Raw genomic sequence first — 16,391 nt, 5'->3', positions numbered from 1 at the left:
CTTTAAACATCCAGCAACAAACATCAATTTTATAAGATAATACTTTTGAACAACAAACAATTATCCTTTAATTTTGTCAGATGTTATAACATAGCAACCCTGTTCTGTAACATATTTTCTGGGGAAAAAAATTTAAAACAATGAATAGAACTGCCTCATAAGATTCTTAACAGCCTACCATTTATACTTGTGTATAAGCCCATCCCTGGATAAGTCAACCCACATTTTTCACGGTAATTTTTGGTTAAAAATTTCAGGGTCTGCTTATTTGCAAATAGTCTTATATGTGAAGGGAAATATGAGTACTTTTTTTAAAAAAAGTGTGTCTGTATGCATGTTGGTGTATTTGTGTGTGTCTGGGTATACATGCAAACTAGCCCATCCATGGATAAACTGAACCCAAATTTTAGAAGCATTCTTGACTTATGCATGAATATATATGTAAGAATTTTTATATCATTCCATTTCATTTTTTAAAAAAAATCTTTGTACCATGACTATTGATTGGATTGCTCTATGATCATCAATATATTTTAAAGTAAAAAAATACAAATTCTTGTATTAGTCACTTTACACATACGGGTATGAAAACTATCTAGAGTCTTCATGTAAAATTAGTTCTTTAGGTAGGTCAATGCATTAGGCTGGCCTTGAATTTTCCATAAAGCAATTAAGATCTAGTTGCTTCAACTGGTCCTTGGGATCTGCTGTCTCTCATGGAGGCTAAATGTATTATGGTTGTTCCTGGATATATGCATAGTTTACATTGTTTAAATCTCATTATTGAGATTACATAAAATGCTTTGTCAGATAAGATTGGAATACATGATTAGAAAAATAAAACTAAATGAATAGATTACATTCCTAGAACATGTCTTTTATAATAGCCACTCACAGCATTCCCTTACCTTTGATACGTCCTCCTTTCCACTGTTATCTCTGATAAACACTTTTTCTAATTCGGGACTTATTCCTTCTACACTGTACGGCACACGTGAGATTGTTGATTTTGGCACAGAAATGTTTGACAGTGGCATAGGTACTGATCTTGAGATAGAAGCCTTCAAAAAAAGTGAAATGTATGTTCAATTAGCTTAAAAGATATAGCTAGAGACTCCACAAGATAAGAAACTTATCAGTACTTATTTGAGGTGAAACATGCAAAATCATCTAACTTGATGCATATTTCAGATGAAAAGGGTTGAATTGAGGAAAGAAAAAAATATCCTACCTTGATTCTCATACAAAATTAGCAGCTCAGTGTTACACCCCACCACAATTAATTAGCCTATGGTATTTTTTCAACCTTAGCAACTTTAACATATACTAGCTGGGGAATTCTGAAATTTATTCTAGCTGAGGTATTCTGGAAACTGAAGTTCACATCTTAAAAGTTGTCAAGATTGAGAAACATTGATCTATGGTATCAGAAAAAAGGATATCATATGATATGGGACGGATAGTAACAAAAAAAATTACTATATAAATCCCATATATACATTGAAGATATAATCAGCCTACCAACTATCTCCTAGGATTGTTATTATCAGAAAATAGGAGGCAGGACAATTAGATATGTTCTCCACCATAAGGTGAACAAAGTATTATATAAAATAAGTTAGGATAGAATAACCCTAATAACCCTAATAATATTAAACAAACTAACAGCAATAATATTGTAAGCGATAGTAATGGGATATAATAATATTTCAACAAACATACAACATAGCAGAACAGATTGATTCCACGGGCTCACCTATATCACTAAACCTATAGATTGTTATTCATTAGGAGAAAAAGGAGAGTTTATTTAAAGAATGTCTAATACTGAACAGCAAAATGCAACTCAGTGATCTACAATTATTAAACCAGCCTGATGCTTTATCTTTGTAAGTTCACTTACATAATTTTCAAATGTAATTTTTAAATTCCTTGCCCTGATTATCAGACAGTTGAAGAATTGCTTTTACCAAGGATGTTTCAAATTGCAATTGTAAACTACCGAGAATCTTTTGATCTCAATGGGACAGAAACACCAACAATTCATGTTATGTGCCGGTTACACTTTCCTTGATACGGAGGCTCTCCATTTGGTCACTAATGACCTGGTCATCTCCTGACTGGATTACTGCAATGCACTGCACATGAAGCTACCCTTGTTGCAGAATGTGACCATGTGAGCAAAGAAGGGCATATATAATATCTGTGCTCCGTGAATTGCATTGGGTGCCAGTTTACTTCTGAGTGTATTTCAAAGCCCTACATCCCATGGGGCCAGATTACTTATAGAACCATCTTTGTTCCATTAAATCAATCTCTTTCACTGGGTCAGCAGGGAAAGCATGTTGTAGATCCGGTAAGTTAAAGAATTCCATCTGGTAGGATCTAGAAAGAGAGCCTTCTCTATTATTGCCCCCACCTGTGGAATATCTTTCCTTTTGAGGTGAGATAGGCCCCCACTCTCCCAACCTCTTGCAAAGAAAGGAGTTAAAATGTGGCTCTGCAGCCTTACACAGGGAGCTCAGAGGAGCACACAGCCATGGGGCTGATTGGTGCCCTGAAAGTGCTTAATTTTTTAACTAATTTCTAACAGATTTAATCAACCTTGCCTCCTTTTAAATTCTAAATTTTCTAAATTTTTAATTTTTATATGCTGTTTTTATATTTTAGCATTTTATTATATAATGCTACAGTCCTTCCCTGAAGGAGATGGACAATTCAAAAATATGAAAATATAGCTATGTTTAATAAATAAATGTTATGTATTCTATATGGGATTGTCTCTGAACATGATTCAGAAGCCACAACTGAGTCAGAATGCAGTGGCTAAACTGTTAGTCAGGGAAATCTACTATTGCAGGATTGCATCTTAAATTGCTGCACCAATGTCAATAAGCTTCTGGGCCCCAATACAAAGTGCTAATGATTATTTTAAATGGTACCATAATATAAAGTCAGAAGCCATTTTTTTTATTTCCTTTTTCTTATTGCACTTTTATCTTGCTATCTTTTTTTTAAAAAAAACTATTTTTGTTTTTGAAATTTAATAAAATTTTATTTAAAAATACACTTTAAACCAAATTCTTTCTTTAAACAATTGTACATAAATCTTCAAATTATTCTATCCACACATTTTGAAATTCAAAATATGATTCTAAATCCCCATAACCTAAATATACTTCAATTAAAATTTCCACAAATTTGAAAAAGGAATTTTAGGTTAGAGTAATGCAACATCATATCTATTTTTTTCATAAAAGCACATTTAGGCATTTATAGATTAATATATATAAATCATTTTGAAATATAAAGAAAGGAAAACAGAATATGATGAAACACAACTCATATCACTGTTTTTAATTAAAAATATTTTAATGACAAACTCTAAACTTTTTGGTGCATCTGATATTATGTACGTTTATGAAAGAACAATTGAGCAAGACAGTGGGTATAATTCAAAACATCACTATAGAACAGTTTATAAAATTATTAAACATATCAGATGGCTCCTTTCATAAGATGGGTATCTATATAAACTGTGTAAATAAATATTTTGAACAATCATATTAGCATAGGTTTCTGAAATCTGGCATTCTACATTTATTTTATTTATTTATTTATTTATTTATTATTTGAATTTATATCCCGCCCTTCTCCTTGCGGACTCAGGGCGGCTGACAATCAATTAAAAACACCACTAACAATCACAAGTTAAAATTAATTAAAATGAAATATTTAAATTGTCTAATTAAAAAGTAATTAAAAACCCTCTAAAAAACCCCTCTTAAAAATTATCCTAGNGCGGCGGAAGGAAGGGAGATCAGGGATCACCCTGATCTCTGGGGGCAGCTCATTCCAGAGGGTGGGAGCTCCCACAGAGAAGGCCCTCCCCCTTGGGGTCGCCAGCCGGCACTGTCTGGCCGACGGCACCCTGAGGAGACCCACCCTGTGGGAGCGTACTGGCCGATGGGAGGTAATCTGTGGCAGAAGATTATTTAAATAAATTTAATTTGAAATCAAACTGAAATATGGAGAGAAATTTATACAGTTATTCAGTTCTTTACCATAACAAATATCTATATCTAGGTTATCAAGCTTAACTTATAAAAGATTTTCTTCAAAAGTGCATTGAAAATAATGTTTTTTACGTTTGCCGCTTTCCAATATGTAGTACTATAATTTGTGCATGTCTAATTATCATCATCTTTTATCTTTCTAAGCCCAACCTGTTTGGTATATCATGAAAAAGCACCTCCTTGAAAACACCTATGTCTCCACATGATTATGGCCAATATGTATTACTCCATAATTAATGTTGATTTAATTCTTTTCTGAAAAAAAATATCAAAATTCTTGATACAAATTACTAACTACAGAGTCAAATTCAGTTATATCTCTGCAGTAAAATGGAAAATAATTCATGAAATTTCAACAACTATAACACTTCTTCAGTGTGATCTGCTATGCTACATATATATATTAATCGAAGTGGGGAAGGCAAATCAGTCATAACACACTTCTAAATAGTTATACCATCATCAAATCATAATATAATTGTAGATAACTATGAATAAGTAGCTTGAAAAGGGAGGTATAGGTAACTCAAATTATTGCTGTGATTTTGTTGACATAGTTATATTATCTGAACATATTATTTGAAACAAACATCCAATAAAAGTTGTATTTTATACAAATTCCAAAAGATTTTCAAGAATAACAGTCACGCTATCCACATAAAAAGGATCTTTTAAAACTTTTTCACCTGTTGTGAGTTGCCCAGTTATTTTTGAGATAGGTAGCTATACAAGTCTTTTAAATAAATAAAACAAGTGTTAGACTAATAAAGAAATGACAAAGGCACTGAAGAACACAATTCTACAGGAAAATAAGCAGAAAGTATCTTTGACAATGGATATAAAAGAACTAGTAGAATTAGTAAGTAATTTAGAATGGATTCAGATAGAGGGTGTATGTCGGCCTAAAGCTCATTTCTAACTATCTCAAAACTTTACTCATATATCAGTTACAAGTTTAATTGCTTCTAGAGATTTCTTAATATTTCTTCCTAGTTCTGTTTGCTGCTTGACTATACTGCACAAAAATAAACTATTTTAGTTGGCAGACAAGAATTTAGAACTTAAAAATACATTACTTCTAATTTTATGGTGTAAAAATTCTGCCTGAACAATCCAATAGTGTGATTACCTGAGTCTGACTGATTGCTATATGGTTGCCATGGAGAGGTGACTGACGTTCCTTTTCTTTATTATGACGACTACTCTGTTTACTGCGCTGGAGCTGCTGCCTCAGTTTGGCAATCTGATGGGAAAAAGAAAGAAAAACAAATAAATGAGAGAATAAAAGAGACATAAAAGTAGGAGATACTCTTCTGTAAGTAACAGAATACAAAATAACAGTATCATATTCTGAAGACAAACACGTGTTGCAAATTAGTTTGTTCCTTAAAATTTATAGTAATCCTAATTAAATTATCTTTTAAATAGTTAATAATGGTTTGAATTCAATTTAATTTATTCCTGAAAAGAATTAATTTAAGAAGCAATCCTATTTGATTTCAATATTGCAAATTAATATAATAAAATGATTCATAGCTTTTACCTACCTTATCAACCACTTATTTTTTCCCCAGGGTTTTAAACTTGTCTTCTTTTACCAGATATCCACCCCATAAAAAGTATTATACTCACATTACTATGTTCTTATATAGAACACAGTATATTCTCAAATATACCTGCTTACTATTTTCTCTAAAAAGTAAAAGATCAAAATTATCTTAGTAGAAGAAAATGACAGCTACTATTCATTTTCATATGTAGATTAATATAACCTGTTGAAACTAATTATAAAATAACCAGGTAGCAACAATCAGCTAAACAGAATAAACCATCACAATCTTAGTTCCCAAAAATTATATTTTTTGAATAGGCATTCAAATTAACTGAAGAAAACAAAATCAGCACATATTCCATGGCGCTATACATAATCCTTTCAATTTTACCACCATTCTTCAATTTTAGTTTTGAATCTATTCAGCAGTTTAAATGGACACTACAGTTTGATCTTGGATCTTATGATAGGGCTACTGTTTCTTTTTAACTCATCCAAATTCAAAACATCATATTGCAAATAAATGATATAGGCTTCCAGTTTCAAGATGACAAACAACTGGATTGTAATGTTAAATGTTACTAACCAATGACCAAAAGAATGTCTGAAAAGGGATTTTTTTGTCAGGTAATATTGGACTTCAGAATTAATGACAGCGGTCTAGAGAACCGATTTCCTGATATTTCACCACAACTGTGCTGGCATCATCAGAGACAAAGTTGTCTCTTAAATCAAATTGGCATAGCAAACCATTCTGCCTTTGAAGATGCCAGCCACAATTGCAACAAACATCAGGAAATCTGCTCTCTAAATCAGACATGTCAAACTCAAGTCGGGACTGTTTTGCTATTGCCGGCAATGGGGTGGGTGCAGCTTCTGTGTGATGCATCCGGCCCGAGGGCTAGCAGTTTGACACCCCTGCTCTAAATCATGGTCACTAAATCCTGAAGCCTAACATGCCTGACAGATACTGCCCATGAAAACCTGTATCAGTAGACTGATTTATCACACATCCATGAATGCATTTGCTAACATATGACAATGCAATACTGCCTATGCCTATCTTACCAGATATCTATTTTGACTATCCAATGTTCTTTTTATTGTTTACATAAATCCTAAAACCAGCAGCTTGTGACTGAACGCACTGGCATGAGTACACTCCCACAAAATGGGCATTTAGTGTTAACTGTGAGTCATGAAGGATTGCTACACTTTGCCAAGTTGTTAAGCACTTACTTCTTTTAGTTGATCAGCGCTGCCCCATGAAGCTGAACGCTGATGTGATCTCTTTTCTAATATCTCTTCTGCCCAACAGCTAGGTGTCTAAATGAATGGAAACCAACGAATATAATTTGGCACTTATTCTTTGTTTCACCACCAATTCGTTAGTCAAAAAATACTGTTTAGCAATTAATTATATTATAGTTTGATATAAAAACATTTTGCAAACATTTCCTTAAAGCAGGGGAAAGCAACTGTTTTCATTACAGAAGTCACAACAGATGCTCTATAGATATGATACTCTCTGAATGGCAGGAACAAAAATGTACAGCCTTTCTGGAGAGAAAGTGTTTTGGTGGCAGTTAAATGGATATGGATATAGTAAGTTTCAGAGACTAAACACATTCATTTCAACTGTCAACTGAAAAGAAATCACACTATACTTATGCCATAGTAATAGATATTTTGTTTATGACGGGTTGTTCTAAAGGTCACATACAGTCCCAAGTACAGGATGATTACTGTTTTTATACTTCTTGTCACTCCATATCAATTTCTCTACCAAAAAAAATGTATAAAGTTCCTTTCTACACTTGTGTCTACCTTATTTCTAACTCAAGCACACTGCTTTAATCATATATTAACATATGCTTAAGAATTTACCATAATTTAAATCTCATAATTCCTAACAATAAACTATGCAATAGAAAGACTTCTCAGATGAATTCTCACCTTATTTTCTACTTTTTTCCTACTGGAGCTGTGAAACTGAAAATGTGGCTTGCAAAGGCAAATTGAACCACATGAAGAAAAGTGGATGTGAAAAAAATCAAAACAAAGGAGAAACATTTAGAAATACCCAAGTAATGTTAAGAAAGAAAGAGAGAGGAAGGGAGGGAGGGACGGGGAGGCAGGCAGGAGGGACCAAAGTAAGTCTATGAAAATGCAGAAAACAAAGTAATGTTATCCATGTTAGATAGTATATTTATGTTCATGAATATAATTATTAGATTACATGGAGCTGTTCGATACCAAATTAAAACCACGAGCATGTAATAAAGTCAAAAGTTAAATTACAGTACTTTAACAACTAACCAGTTTAAAATAAAACAGAACTGTATGTCTAAAGAAATACCTTATGTATTGTCAGCATGCTCAGAAATGTTGTTTATAACAATACTTAAAAGTGTTTTAGTACACAAAAACCCACTTTGCAATCTTATACTTGCTAAAAGTGCATAAATGTTGCCCCAAATAAGATCATCATTACCTTCTCTTAAATTCTTCTATGTATGTTTATTACAAATAAGCATGTGCCATAACCTAACTATGCCAAACCGCAACCATCTACACTGATACTTATACCAAGATAGCTACAACAAAACTACTTCAATATTTTGCTTTCTGCAGATAATAAAAGGACATTTAAACTTAAAAGAAACCACAATCACATTGTTATCCCAGCAAGGAATACAGTGAAGCATGCTAGCCTTTTTATGAATTGGATTACTTTTTTTTCTAATTTGCTCTTTCTTATATTATAACTCTATTAAGTGAACCAGCATAGATGTAGTGGCAATAGGAGGGAGTAAGAGGCAATAGTAAGAATGGAAAAGAAAGACGAATGTAGGAAATCAAACAGCATAAATATATTTAATTCTTGCATAACAAATAGACAAAACTAAGAATCCGTATCATTTTGATAAAGTTTTTAACCTCATTAAATTTAAAAGATGCAGTAACAAGTATTCACCCAGGAGTAACAAACAAACAAGGCTAAGAAATAACAAAATATCAAATGCCATTGATTTCTGGCTCCGCTATGCCATCAAGGAACAATTTAACAGTTCTCTAATATTAATTTTTACAAACAGGAAGTAGTATAAGCAAATGCAAATCATGATCAAGCTATATCATTTTTAATGCTGAACTACAATAAACTAGCATGTACTAGAAATAGAATAAGAATAATACCACTGAACAAATATCCACACTGAAGTATTAAGTTTTAATTATCTACTTCAGGTATATATCTTATGGTTTCTTCTGCTACCTGCTACATAAACAGAACTTCAGTATTTATATGATAGTATGAATCTTTGATAGCAGTGTATTATTTCATGACAGTTCTTGGGTTTTGTCAGTTTCAACTAATTAAGACCATGAAAGATTTTCACACCAATTTATTAATGTGGTCAGTTATCAGTTCCACCTTTGAAATTTTCTATCTCTACCATTTCTGCAATTCCTAAAATTCTCAGCCAGCGTAACTATTGATAACTACTTTAAGATTCTATCTCAATAAAAGAAAATATATGCAGCTCAAGGTTGAACTGTAGAGTCTTTGGTGCTCTCTGAGCTTGGTTGTTTGCTTGAAGGCATTTCATTACCCAAGTAGGTAACAAGCATCAAGGACTCCAGAGCTGACCTACTCATCTCAGAGTGCCCAGATTGGGGAATGCTCTTAAGGCAAGCTGAGAGTCACTTTTAGTCTCTGATAGCATTCTGGAAATTGAACTATGAAAAGTGACCAATGCAAAGAATTGGGAATACCAGAACAAAAGCTGTATTTGATTGAAATAAAATAAATCAAATAGAATTAAACACGATTCCTTTTTATTCTATATTGATCCACTTTAAAGCTTACAAATTGGCTGATTTAATTTAATTTAATAATTTAATTTAATAATTTAATTTAATTTAATTTAATAATTTAATTTATATACCGCCCTTCTCCCGTAGGACTCAGGGCGGTGCACAGCATATTAAAACAGACAAACAAAATACATCAAAGAACAAAAAAACCCCATAAAACCAAATTAAAAGCCAAATATTCGAAGCTGTGTGTCAATTAAAATTTTCTTAAAATCATCCCTACCNTCCGGATCTCGGGGGGTAGTTCGTTCCAGAGGGTGGGGGCACCCACAGAGAAGGCCCTCCCCCTGGGGGTCGCCAGCCTACACTGCTTGGCCGACGGCACCCTGAGGAGGCCCGCTCTGTGGGAGCGTACCGGTCTATGGGAGGGAATCTGTGGCAGAAGGCGGTCTCGGAGGTAGCCAGGTCCAATGCCATGGAGTGCATACATACATTAAGTAATAACCTGACCAAAAAAAATAATAATTCAGGGATTCTGAAGACATATCCATGGATTTTGAGGCATTAACATAGCCACATACCATAGCAATGGCATGATGTGATGAGTCAAATGGATATTTTAATAGTTTCCAATACATTTTCTTCATTTAATAGAGCCCGAATCTTTAACCCTACTACATTGTCAAGATTAAAAGCTTTTGACCTTAAAAAAAGGCAAGAGTTATAGAACCACAGCTCATGAGACATTTTATACTCAAGAATCATTTGTGAAACACTAATACACAAATTTGCAAATTATAAGCACTGTTCAATGGTGATGAGAATTCCTTTAAAGATAGAACTAATCTGAGAAGGTATCTGATATTTTTCTCTTTAATTCCCACTGCAAAACATATACTGTAAAATAATCATTGACTTACAACCAATCATTTGATAATAGTTCAGAATTTCAACAGTCTCAGACGAGTGATTTATGGCCTCTAAAGCACTTCCAGTAATCACAAGACATTGCACCACATTCCTGTGGTTATTTGATCACAATCTGGGTGCCTGGCAACCTGTTTATACTATTTGTGAAGCAATTTGATCACTATTTGCAATCTTCTCTGCCATCTTCCCCAGAATGTCAATAGGGATGCTGGCAGGGAAGGCTGCAAACTGCTGCTGCTTCCTGAGAGGAGTCTCTCTTGTCTCTAGAGACAAGAAGAAAGAACTGCCTGCCAAAGGGAGCTGAACTCCTTTGTTGGGGTGCATAAAAGGAGCACAAATCTTGAAGATTTGAGTTCTATTCTTGCATGCCACCAGAGGAGTTCCCTTTCATTCATGGAAGGGAGCTGAACCCCTTTGGCAGGCAGCTCTTTCAGCCAGCTTCCAGAGATGAGAGGGAGCTGAAATCCAAACAGAGATTCAATGTGATAAGGTAAAGAGTGAGGGATACCTCAGGCAGGTGGGAGAACCTCTCTTTGATCAAGAACTGAAAATCCTGCTTGAATTTCAGCAAGGAGGATTTTCAGCTCCTGAGCAAAGAGACAGAGCAGTAAGGAAAGGAGCTCAGGGTGCATCAGGGTTATATAGGTGGCCCCAGAAGGGCTGCGCACAATGCCCCTTCTCTGTAGGGCTGAAAATCCTGCTTGGAATTTGGCAGGGAGAATTTTTAGGTCTTGAGCAGAGCCTCCCAAGGTCTCCTGCATCCCACTCTGAGAACTTCACATTCCTTACCTGGGATTCTGTTATCAACAGAAGTATCAACAGAACTTAATTCAGAGCAGAGCTCATAATGTTTTCCATAGGCATTATGTACCCTATGTGAATACAGAATACAGGACAACAGAGATGGAAGGGACCTTCTAGTTCAACTCTCTGCCCAAGCAGGAGACCCTATACCAGACAAATGGCTGTCCAATCTCTTTGTAAAAACCTCCAGTGATGGAGCAGCCGCAACTTCTGAAGGCAAGCCATTCCATTGATTAATTGTTCTTACTGCCAAAAACATTTTTCTAGGTTGGATCTCTCTTTCATACATTTCAATCTGTTATTACTTCTCTTGCACTCAAGTGCTCTGGAGAATAGATTGTCCCCCTCTTCTTTCTGATAGCCTCTCAAATATTGGAAGACTGCTGTCATGCTATCCATAATCTTTCTTTTCATTAGATTAGACATACTCAGTTCCTGCAATCATCCATTTATCATATATTTTAACCTCCAGACTCCTGATCATCTTTATTGCTCTTCTCTGCACTCTGAGTTAATTCCATCCTTATTATTATTATTCTAGAAGTCCCTCAAGACCTGATATATCATTGGAGCTGGAAGTCCAAGGGACTCGTGATATTCTAAAATAGCTCCATTATTGTAGTTAATATTCACTCTCTCCTGTACCATTTTCATATATTTAGTATTATTTTTTATTTCTATTAATCACTGTTTTACACATTTGTTTTATTGTTCATACATCAATCACTTTTTGTGAGATAGCACCATGAAATTTGATAAATAAATGTCACAATTATTAAATGCAAATTAAATTTTCCCTATATATTTTGGATAAGTTGTATATGGTATAGAACTACAATCTGAATAATTCCAATTATTTCTGAATATTTTGATATTGAAAAGAAACAAATTCTCTGTTTATCAACCAATATTTTACCAATTATCAGATCTGATTCAATTGTAGCATGTTATAGTGTAGTGTGAAATCCAACTTGTTCTCCAATCACTCATCTTAAGCAATGCTGTGATGTTTTGTGATCTGCAGAAGCTAGTTGGTATCACTTACTGATCTGAGTTAATGAAAAAGGCCAGCTGTTAATCATTTTCATTTCCCATCTATTGCTTTCAGGAAGCACTTTTCTAGCACTCCATACCACTAAATTAATCTGTCTGACACTTGAGAAAAGTGTCCCCATCCTTGGAATCACTATTGCTATAGAATTTATTTCATTCTGCCTCCAAGCTACAAAGTGATGGATCTTAAAAATATAAAATAATCAAGGAACATAGTTTGAAAATCCTTGCATCAATTTCTAATAATGTAAACATTGTTATATTTGAGGTGGAAAGCAAATCCAATTATATTGCTTCTAAAATGACTAGCAGTTCTCCTGGATGAGTTTTGCATGCTCTTAATATATTTGTTAATGCATTCTTAGTGGAAGAATAGATTATTATGCATATTATATGGATTTTTAATTATGTTTATTATGTGGATTTTTTTAAACTGTCATTCCTCATGGCTACCTTGGAAATTTTTATAGGCTAAATATAAATCTATGAACTATATAAAAGTTAAATAACTAACCAGTAACAAGTTAATAATGGTAATAAATGTGGCAATAGATACACATTTATGGATATATGAATGTTGTCTCTTCAAACAACCTTCTTTTAACTTCTAGATAGGTACATGTATCAAAAACAATAAAACCTATGCAAAACATTGTATTTGTAACAGTTATTTTGAGCTTAAAATAGGTTGTTTTGACTGAACTGGAAATATTCTGATACTATCATGTTATGACTACTTCAAAAGTGGCTCAAGCACAAAATATCTTTCTTTAATTTTGAAACAGATATTCTGACTTCAAAATGGGGCTCTTAAGTTCAAAAACTTGGACTTGGTAAAATTGGAATAGCTATTTCAAACTAAGATCAGAATATTCAAAATTTAAATGCAGCACCTTTGTGCTTGAAACATTTTGCATACAACTCCCAGAACTGCACAGCAAATAACATGCTATCAGAATTAACACCACTTTTGTTGAGAGAGCAATATAATTAATAAAATATCATCCGAGTATCTCATCAAATAGGTAGTAGCAAGAAAATTGCATAACAAGTCCATTAAATATTACTTACACAATGTTTTCCTCCTTATAATTCATTCTTTACAGAAAAGTTGTACTTCTGTACATAAAATCAAACTTTAAGTGGCTCATAAGCTTTCTAAAAGATAGGAAGAAGCAGGTGAAGCTAGGCAAAATCACATCAGATACCTGTACAATTAGCACAGATGTCCCCCAGGGTTGTATGCTCTCCATTACTCTTTTCTCTCTATACCAACAACTGCATCTCAAAGGATCCCTCTGTTAAAATACTGAAGTTTGCAGATGATACAACAGTGATTGGTCTCATTTGAAACGATGATGAATCTGCATACAGTCGGAAAATTGAACAACTGACCTGTAGTGCGAAACTGGAACAATCTTGAACTGAGCACACTCAAAACTGTAGAGATGATAGTAGATTTTAGGAGAAGCCCTCCTATTCTACCACCTCTTACAATACTAGACAACACAATATCAACAGTAGAGACCTTCAAGTTTCTAGGTTCTAACATAAAAAACGTCATTAAAAAAGCACAAGAATGTTTTTTCTGTGCCAACTCGGAAAGCTCAGATTGCCCAAGGAGCTGCTGATACAGTTCTGCAGAGGAATGATTGAGTCTGTCATTTGCACCTCTATAACTATCTGGTTTGGCACAGCAACTAAACAAGATCAATAAAGACTTCAACCAATAGTCAGGACCGCAGAAAAACAATTGCAATCAGCCTTCCTTCAAGGACTATATACTGCATGAGTCAGAAAGATGGTTGTGAAAATATTTACAGACCCCCTCAAATCCTGGACATAAACTGTTTCAACTTCTTCATAGATGACACTATAGGGCATTGCAAGCCAAAAAAACTAGATAAGGACAGTTTTTCCCCATGCTGTCACTCTGCTAAATAACTAATTCCTACAACACTGGCCTTATGTCTTGGAATATCAAACCACCTAGTAGGGCTGTATTACTATTATCCTTCTCATATTTCACTATAATCTATTTCCTTAGCTTCTTATGCTATAACTTTGTTGTTTATATCTTATTATTTATGTTGATTGCTTTTATTAGTATCCTATTATGATTTGTTGTTTGCTTATTTAGTATCCTATGACTATCACTGAGTGTTATGTTATATCTTATGATTTGTGATTATTGTATTTTATGATTTTGATTATGATTTATCACTTGTTGCTTAAATGTACACCGAGAGCTTATTCGCCAGAGGCAAATTCTTTGAGTGTCCAATTACACTTGGCCAATAAAGAATTCTATTCTAACCTAAAATTTGTAACTTTTTCCAATATTAAGCAAGACAATGCTGTATAAAATATCTGGATAAGAGATGTTAAATAAAATATACCTGAAGTATAGAACAAAATAACCTTCAACTATCTTGAAACTGTTTCTATTTTCAATTTTATTTCTGTAATTTCAAACCCCCAATAGAAGGGTACTATCAATGGGTTCTGTATTTACAGTAATTAAATGATTATCATACTCATAGTAAAACAAGAGACTAACATTTGAATATTCTATTAAAAATGCTATGCAAATGAGATGTGGAAAACATTCCAATGTCAAGAAATTTAATTCAAGCATTCCAAAGCTTAAGACATATCATGGATATATTCCGAATTCTGAAATGAAACTGGAACAAAGCATACATTTGGTAATTAAAAGCAATGTTAAGTCAACTTAAATCAACTGATTTAAGAACTGTTTACTGTTTTTTTTTTTGTTTCAACTGATTTTTTCTTTCATGTATTTCCCATCCTAACCAATAAGGCAGCAAAGACTTATAATATTCCTACTTCTTTTGGTTTAGATTGGATATTGGGCTGAATTCTTGAGAAGATAGTAGTAGATGGGGACAGGAACACAGCCCTAACTGCTCAAAGACATCTGACTGCCAGGTAACTTAAAAAAAATATTTAGAGAGATTACTTATCAATGTGCTGCTGTATCTTCAACTGCATTTTACTTTGCAGAGGTGTAATGAAGGGATAGAGTCAATTTGTTGTAGTTTTTAAGTAATCAGGCTAGAAACAGGGACTATGAGTTCCAGGCCTAACTTTAGGCACAAAGCCAACTAAGTGACCTTGCACACAGCCCTGGGAAGGAGACAATGGCAAACCACTTCTTAATGCCAGAACCTGAAGATTCTGTATTACATTAGGAGCATAAATGAGTTATGCTCTCATCTTTCTAAATCAATACATTTTGATTCTATTTAACTTCTGTAGCTAGCTCTCAGGGTGCATGCCTATGTATTTGAAAGAATGTTGTCCATTTTGCTGTAAGCTTTTCTGATTTACTTACTGGCTGCAGAACAGGATTTTGAGGAAGACATTTTTGTGGTGTTGTATTTTTCTACATATTTATATATGTTTAAGTTACAAATACAATACTATAGTTATAGTATAATGGACTTTTTGTTAAGATCTTTATTATAAATAAAAAACCAACTCTTTAGCAATGAAAAAAGTCTGCACTGGTTAACTGAGCTTTATCTTTCCAGAGGCAGGTTACACCTGCTGGTGTTAAAATGTCTGCTACAGTAGGTGCTAAGGAAAAAAATTTAGATGAACAATTAGCTCTGCTAATCGAATGCCTCAGGAAATCTATTTAATTATTGAAGAAAGTTTATATTTGGAACTGAAGATTGGATTCTGATTTAATTCTATTTTATATGGATTTTTTTTACATTTCAATAATGGATTTTTCTGAATTTATGATTTTTCTACTCTCAAATTTTGTGTTCCTCAGTTATTGAATTGTCAATAATTTCACTAATCAAAGTCAATGAATATGATATGTACGCCAAAGAATGTCTGTATATGGCATATTTTCATATCCTCCTGGAAGAAAAATGGACAGTTTTGTTTCACATAGAAGGGGCGTTGTCTTACCTGAACACCTTTTCTCAGCACGGAGATGGAGAATCCACCAATGGGTTAGCTCTGCCTTCCTGCCCATTAGACCAAGTCAGCCAAATTTGCCACGCCCGTCTCTGGGTAGCCCCTCCCAGTCTTGACGAAGGCGAAGTAGCTGACGACAGTCCGACGTGCTGGCTCCCTGCTCCCTAATATGGGCTAATCGTCTTTAAGGGTGGGAGTGG

General features: G+C 33.9%; 1 protein-coding gene across 1 annotated transcript in view; it reads right to left on the bottom strand.

Moving 5' to 3' along the window:
• The window catches only part of GLCCI1 (glucocorticoid induced 1), a 70,603-nt gene that overhangs the window by 27,721 nt on the left and 26,491 nt on the right, over positions 1–16,391 (bottom strand). The window contains exons 5-7 of the mRNA XM_015811595.2: positions 6,868–6,954; positions 5,206–5,319; positions 909–1,061 (exon numbers count right to left, since the gene is read on the bottom strand). Of these exons, the coding sequence (XP_015667081.2) occupies positions 909–1,061; positions 5,206–5,319; positions 6,868–6,954 (354 nt within the window). The remainder of the gene's footprint in view (positions 1–908; positions 1,062–5,205; positions 5,320–6,867; positions 6,955–16,391) is intronic.

This window comes from Protobothrops mucrosquamatus, unplaced genomic scaffold (genome assembly GCF_001527695.2).
Source record: "Protobothrops mucrosquamatus isolate PMUCROS unplaced genomic scaffold, P.Mucros_1.0 scaffold45, whole genome shotgun sequence".
In the NCBI taxonomy this organism is placed as follows: Eukaryota; Metazoa; Chordata; class Lepidosauria; order Squamata; family Viperidae; genus Protobothrops; species Protobothrops mucrosquamatus.
Note: the sequence above shows the minus strand (reverse complement) of the source record. Positions and strands in the feature narration are given on the sequence as shown.